The sequence below is a fragment of the Bombus vosnesenskii genome, unplaced genomic scaffold (genome assembly GCF_011952255.1).
Source record: "Bombus vosnesenskii isolate JDL3184/JDL3185 unplaced genomic scaffold, Bvos_JDL3184-5_v1.1 scf7180000015628, whole genome shotgun sequence".
Lineage (NCBI taxonomy): Eukaryota > Metazoa > Arthropoda > Insecta > Hymenoptera > Apidae > Bombus > Bombus vosnesenskii.
In genome coordinates, this window is record NW_022884080.1 from 14,691 (window position 1) to 21,629 (window position 6,939).

The window sequence follows — 6,939 nt, forward strand, 5'->3', positions numbered from 1 at the left end:
AGATCACGATCATTATGTATTAGTATGGCAAAATGAAGACTGAAATATTTGTACAATATTACAGTAAATAATTAATAACAGATTTCGTGTTAATAAAATGATAAAAAATATTAAATTTAGGTTTAATATTTTAAGCATTTAAAAAAGATGGAACAGAAAACTGTGATAGGCTTTGATCTTCGAGTATTAGATGGTACGATAAGTATCGTTTTCGAAAAAAGAGTATTAATAAATGTAAAGCATTTTAAAAATGAAAATTTTCCATTAGCAAATTTCTCGTCTCTTCTAGTCAGAAATTAAAATTGAATGAACTGTTTTTGGGTAATATTATGGAATTCTCTTTAGTTACGTGTTTATAATACATAACAGAAATGTATCTATTATTCAAGATCCATCGTTCTACTGTTATGGAAACGAACACAGATTTCCCTCAGTCCGACCTCTACACAATCAGTGAAAGCATTTTCATACAACAAAGTAAAGATAAAAAATTTTCCTTCGACGACGCAATGCGATTCCAGTCACGTTGCTTAATGATCTATCAAGGTAGACAGGATTCTTGAGGAACCAATGTAAGTACGTGACTACGATCATAATTTTTCTAAGGTCTCTGTACCCATAAACAATATTGTGATCCCGTTTGTTATTTAATATAATTACTTATATCTAGTTATATTTAGTTATTAAATATTAGCATGATTTACTAGATGTAATTCAGTAAATCGGTACAAGATCTAAAGAAAATATTTCTTACGTATGATTTTGACGAACTTTGTGTAAAAATCTATAAAACTAGAAGTTGCTTAGTTTATATACAGATAAAGAAAAGCATCGTTTATATCGTCGAGATATCACATTTATATCATTTTAAAAATAAAAATTCTTCATCAAAGCGAAGAACATTTTCATAAAAAATTACGAACAGAATATCTCGATTCTGCAATCTACTGTAAACAAGATAAGTATCGATAATGAATAAATCTTGACATTGAATTTTATTCAAAAAGTTACAGTGACATCAAATAATCCGTAATGACATTTATTACTCCAATCATATCAGTCAACTACTACCTACCGCGTAATACGCGATCGATTTTCAAACGCACCCCCCTCCCTCCCCCCACCAAATAGAGTTTCCAGTGTAATTCTGTTATTCTTGAATCTTCGGCTTGTTTTTTCATTTTTTAGCTCACTTTAAAATTTCTTCTGGCTTCAATTGTGCTACGATTTAAAGTTTTCCGTGTATACGTTTAGGACGTTACTGCGTGCGGAAATAGTACAGAAGGCCTCTAATTATACCGTCTACAATATTATTTATAGACTTTGAACCATATAGTACGTAAGTACGTAATTGTATATCTGTCGTGGTTCATTTTATCCTTCTCTGTTGCGTGAACCAGCGGTTAGGAGCGACACTAAATCAAGTGGGAATGAAACTCGTTGAAACAACGCTAGACATGGTAACGGATCCATGACTGTGCTTCTGTTATTATCAACGCCAGTAACGGTTAAACCTATTGCATGTGTGTAAGTTGGAAGTTACGTACATAACTTATGCACACCCGTTGTGTGTTTCGCGATCCCATATTTCTTTTAATTTGAATTTTATGAAACTTTTTGTTCGATAATTGATGTGCCATATTACATCCATCACATTCAATGTTATATGGTGTAATTTCTTCAGTTGTGTTCGGAAAATCGTGTTTTTCAAACTATTTCTAGTTTCGCCGGTTCCACTGTCAATCAACGTTTCTTCCTTTGGTTCCGTTTCTCTTCGATTCTCTCCTTTTTTTATTGGCAAACACGTGTCACCGAGTATCGTGTTCGTCTTTGCTAAGCAAGCTTCTATATCAGCGATACGCGAGCCGGTTTCCCCTTCTTATTTGTACAAGACTTCGTGAACATCGGACATTTTTCTCCTCTCTTTTCGAATAAGAAAATCCTATCGTTGTTTAACTAACAATTGCATTTCTTTAAATGGAAATGTGGTCGTGTCTCCTTTATATTTTCAATTAGCCAGGGAATTTAGGTTTATTGCCGTGGAAACTTGATCGGTCGTTTACGTAAGGATCTGCGACTCTGCTTCATCTTCGAGGAAAATTTCATCGAATACAATCGTTTCACTCAATGATTGGATCAGTCGAAAGGGAGATTCCGTGACTGCCTGTATAAATATTGATCATAGTGTCTCTTGAAGGGAAGCTGTACCAATCTTGTTGATTTAACTACTGATCCTACTTTATCCTCGAGAAAAAGTACTTACTTTGATTGTTTGACCATTAATTTTAGCGTTTCTTCGAGGGAAACAGTGTTGATCGCTCGAGTCTGCTTCTTTCTCAAGGTAAATTGTATTTACTATTTACTCGATCAGCTATTTTATTTTCTTTTCCCGGAGAAACCTTGTTTCTCGCCTGTTTGACCATCCGCGCTATTTCTTCTTTGAGATAAACTGCAGCGATTATTCGTGTAATCAACAAATCTACTTTTTCTTTCTTTACGAAGGAAATCGTGTGTTTAACGAAATCTCGCTTGTTTAGTCATTGATTCCGCTAACTTTTCCAAATAAATCGTCAATCATTCGCTCGATTGCCAATTCTAATTTTGCTTCGAAGCAAACTGCGTTGATTATTCGTATAACCTTTTTAATAGAAACTGTTTTTCGCCTATTTTATCGCCAATTTCCTTTTCAAAATAACATGTATTAATTATTCGTTTAATCGCAGATTTTATTTTATTTTATTTCTATTTCTATTTCGTTTTATCATCGATTTTCCGCCGTCTTCAAAGAAACCCACGTGAATTACTTTAATTGCTTTTTCAAACTAATTTTATTTCTTTACTTTTAAATTAAGAAGCAGCAACGAAAATGCTACAATAACGGAAAAATTCTTCGGTTATCTCCACAAAAAACACGAAGGTGTCGAACTTAGTGTATTGAGACATTTTGTTCGTTGGAAGTTAGTCGACGACATTTGGAACGGAAAGATACATTTGACATGATTTAGTGTGACGTTGAGAGAGAAAAATGGTTTGATCGAGGGTGCCCTTAATTACTAATTTCATAACTTGCTGTTAATCGATCTGACAGTGATATTAGTGGATGTGGTTGGTAGTGCCTGATTAATCGTGATCGATATTTTGAACAAAGAGCAACGAGAAACGATCAGTTTGGAGTTTCACTTTGACGTCGTGAGACTATCGTTAATTAGACATAGAAGAATCATTTGGTGACAGGTAAGGGTTTCAGCTTCTGTATTCATTTTCTTCTATAGACTGAATTTAATTTTTCGCTTTGATAATCGTTTATGAAAGAGAAGCGATAATTATTAGTTCTACCTAAGAATGTTACTAATAAATTAGGAAAAAGAAATTTTGATTGGATTCTTGATAACGAGTGAAAATTAATTTAAAAGATTGTATTTGGAATTTTGAGAATCAATCGAGTCCTCAGTTTCAGTGCAATGTAACGTTATCAGTCGCGTGAGTTTGGCTCATATGTGATTTATGTGCAAGCTAAATGTTTCCAACAAATTGTAGCATATTGATTTCTCAAAGTACTGTATCAAATGTCTTGTAATTATAAGCAATTGTTTCGTTTGGACGATCAAGGGTAATATACTCTATTTTTGATTTTAAAAATGCCGCCATTTGTGTAGACGTACACGCGCAAGTATTTATTATGTAGACACGATGTCTCGTAGACACGAACGTTTCTCGTTGTCGTATTTTCCAAACAGGTCAGTTATTTCGAGCACTCGACCACTTTCTCGCTCCTGACAATGACATTAGTCATTCTAATCGATGTCTCGAAATCGATGGTTCTTCTGTCAGCTATTTCGTTTCCGTGTTTATTCCATATGATAATATTGTTTCACGTATTCGCTTAAATTTAATTGGCAAATGATTAATTTCCCTGAATCCATTTTCAAGTAAACATATCAGTTTAACCTTTTGCTCTATCTGATACGAAAATGAACAATTTAATATAAAAATTTTGCGAAAGATCGATATATTATTTTACTTTTAACTTGGAAATCGTTCTCTTAATTTTTCAATATCTAATTAACCACCTCAGTCCCTAAGACCGTCTGTTTTAACGAATGGTAAATAATCAAATAATTGCGTTGATACATCAAAAGTACCATCTTCTTATACCCCTGATATTAGTGTTAAAACAGGTTTGAAAAACCTTCAATTATTTCATTTATTCTTAGCCTTCGATGGCTTAAAATTTTCTCGGTTATTTTCCAATAGAGTTCGATATATTGATCGAAAACTTAGTTTAGTTAAGCACTGTAACCGGACGTCACCCTTAAGTCGCCAGGTAAGAGGATTACGAGTAATAAACAAACAATATTAATCAGAAAATTATTCCATTCAATTTTTCTCCTGCATTTAATTAAATATGACAGAGTCGACAAACTTTCCTTCGGTTCTTCTATCTCATTTGCAAATCTATAATATCGATATCCAAACGATAACTCGAACACCATTAACCAGCACTCGAGGCTATTTCTTTCGTCGAAACTTTCCTCAGACATGTAGATATCACGTTGACATCGCCGCGTATACCGAATCAGCCCTTTTTAAAGATGATCTCGCGAGCGTGGTTCGTATGCAATTCAATTTGAACGAGTCGCGTGTCACGATTCACTTGACTCCCGGCACAGTAATTGGCCGGCACTCGAGCAAACACTTACACTTAATTTAACGTTTAACCGAATCGAAAACAAAGCGAACAGTTACCGGACTTCGCTCGTTCTTTCAGTTCATTTCCGAACGTCTTTCGATCAGCATATCGGGTCTCCTCTTTCATCTCCGTTGCCTTTCAAAATCTAAAATCATAATTGAAACTTTGCTGCTCGAACTATGGAAGGGGAAAACGTGAATGACGGGTAAGATTGTTCCTGCGTTCTGTCAGAAAATAATTTCCTGCTTGTGGGAGAGGAAAGGAGCATTGTAATTGGAATTACAGAATGTGAAACATCAAAGGAACTGCCGAATGACATTTATTTCAAAGACTAGAAGACTGAAAACTTTGTTATACGACTTTCATACTGCTACGCCTGGAAATCAAGGATGGATTCTGTTTCAGCGAAATGAAGGACGAGAAGAGTAACTCTATATTGCCCACTGAAGCGACTCGATTGAGACCAAGATTGGAAAGTTTCGATGATGTTCTGCCGTATGTCGGTGACTACGGGAGATATCAATGGCTGTTGTTATTGTCGTTACTACCTTATGGCGCGACGTACGCGTTTCTGTATTTCTCGCAATTTTTCATTACGATTATTCCCACGGAACACTGGTGCAGGATAGACGAATTAGTAAACTCGAATTTCACCGAAGAAGAGAGGTAAGTATGTATAATGAAGGAAAGAAAGAAAAGGAGATATACGTAGCAACGAAAGCTCCTTTAAACTTTGAACGATATTTTTGATTGTTCGTAGAAAGTGACTTTAAAATATTGTGAAAAATATGCGAGATAGCGCGATTTCTGGAATTTCTCGAATTTTCGAACATTTCGAAAATTATTAGAAAATATTGTAGAAAAATTTCACGATAAGATACAAGATATTTTTGGATTACTCTGTCTGGACTTTGGTTCTTATTTTAATAATTAAAATGATCAATCATCTATCGTATGGGATGTTTAGGATTAAGATAACGATTCCAGTGACGAACGTTTATCCTTATTACGAACAATGTCAACGGAAGGACGTAAACTTCACAGAGCTGTTGAAGAGCGATAAGAGCCTGAGCTCATCGGGCTTCCAAACAAACAAAACGATAAAATGTACTCAATGGGAGTATAATTTTACGCAGATTCCATATCCTAGTATAGGAACTGAGGTGAAGTATTCACATCGTTGTCTGAATCGCATGCTTCGAAATTCTTACACTTCTGCTGCGTTCTTTGGGTCATTTCCGATCTAATCTAACCTTGTTATAGTAAATTTCTTAAGTTTAAAGAAAGTATAAGACGATAATTGTTAGTACGGATAATTCCTCGTTCCGATTTTACGCGAACGTATTTTTCAGAGCATAAAGAACTCTTTCATTCATCGAACTGCGAGCAGAATCGAGATATAAAAATTCGAAGACCGCAGCAGGATTAAAATTATATTCTGAAAAATATGAATCTGGTTTTTCGCTGACTAACGCTTAACCTTGGTGATTAGCTAGATTGGGTATGCGACCGAGAATACCTCGTATCAACGGCGCAGGCCATCTTCTTCTGCGGATCCATCATCGGTGGTTTTCTAGTCGGTTGGATCGCCGATCACAAGGGTCGTATCCCAGCTTTAATGTTCTGCAATGGTATCGCCCTTTTTGCCTCCATTTTCACTGCCAGCGCAAATAGTTTTTGGTCATTCGCCGTCTGTAGGTTTCTCGCTGGACTGGCGTTCGATAACTGTATCAACATTCCTCTGATTATCGGTAAGCCTTCTACGAAGTAGAAAGTGCGAGAGGTTCGACCGATAAGCCAATGTTTCAGTCACGCGAGAGATAACGTTAGTATGAAGTCAATGTTTCTATTACGTGAAAGATGATGTTGCGTGAGAAATTTTTGATGAATTGTTCCTCGAAGATAATTTTGACGTTGCTGTACTCGATTGAACTATACGGTTCGAGTTCTTGATTCAAGAGCTTTTGCCGCCACCAGAGATGAATATATTGATTTTGTTATTGTTAAAGATCGTTTCATCGATTTTCATGTCGTCGAGGATAGTTATATCTTGATATTCTTAAATCGAGTTATACAAGGTGGTTGGTAATTGGTGGTACAAGCGGAAAGAAGTCGAAAATATAGAATACAAATTTTTTTTTTAATTCTTCCATCGAGACAACGATCTACAGTGAGATCCGTTATAACGAGACGCGATAAAGTGCACGCGTATCGAGCGAAAATTCAAAGTCGATTTTCTCGAAAACAAA

General features: G+C 35.5%; 1 protein-coding gene across 4 annotated transcripts; it reads left to right on the top strand.

The window, feature by feature from the left end:
* The first annotated feature begins 1,184 nt into the window (after nucleotides 1–1,184).
* LOC117241298 (carcinine transporter-like) lies at nucleotides 1,185–6,788 on the top strand. Of its 4 annotated transcripts, none has more exons than XM_033507254.1 (4): nucleotides 1,185–1,527; nucleotides 5,096–5,356; nucleotides 5,658–5,853; nucleotides 6,183–6,788. In XM_033507254.1, the coding sequence occupies exons 1-4, from the start codon at nucleotides 1,472–1,474 to the stop codon at nucleotides 6,459–6,461; spliced, it is 792 nt and encodes a 263-aa protein (XP_033363145.1). In that variant the 5' UTR covers nucleotides 1,185–1,471; the 3' UTR covers nucleotides 6,462–6,788. The 4 variants fall into 4 exon arrangements, with proteins under 4 accessions (XP_033363145.1, XP_033363148.1, XP_033363147.1 ...); XM_033507257.1 differs by having other exon boundaries at nucleotides 6,187–6,298; XM_033507256.1 differs by lacking the exon at nucleotides 1,185–1,527 and adding an exon at nucleotides 2,251–2,341.
* The last annotated feature ends 151 nt before the right edge of the window (nucleotides 6,789–6,939 follow it).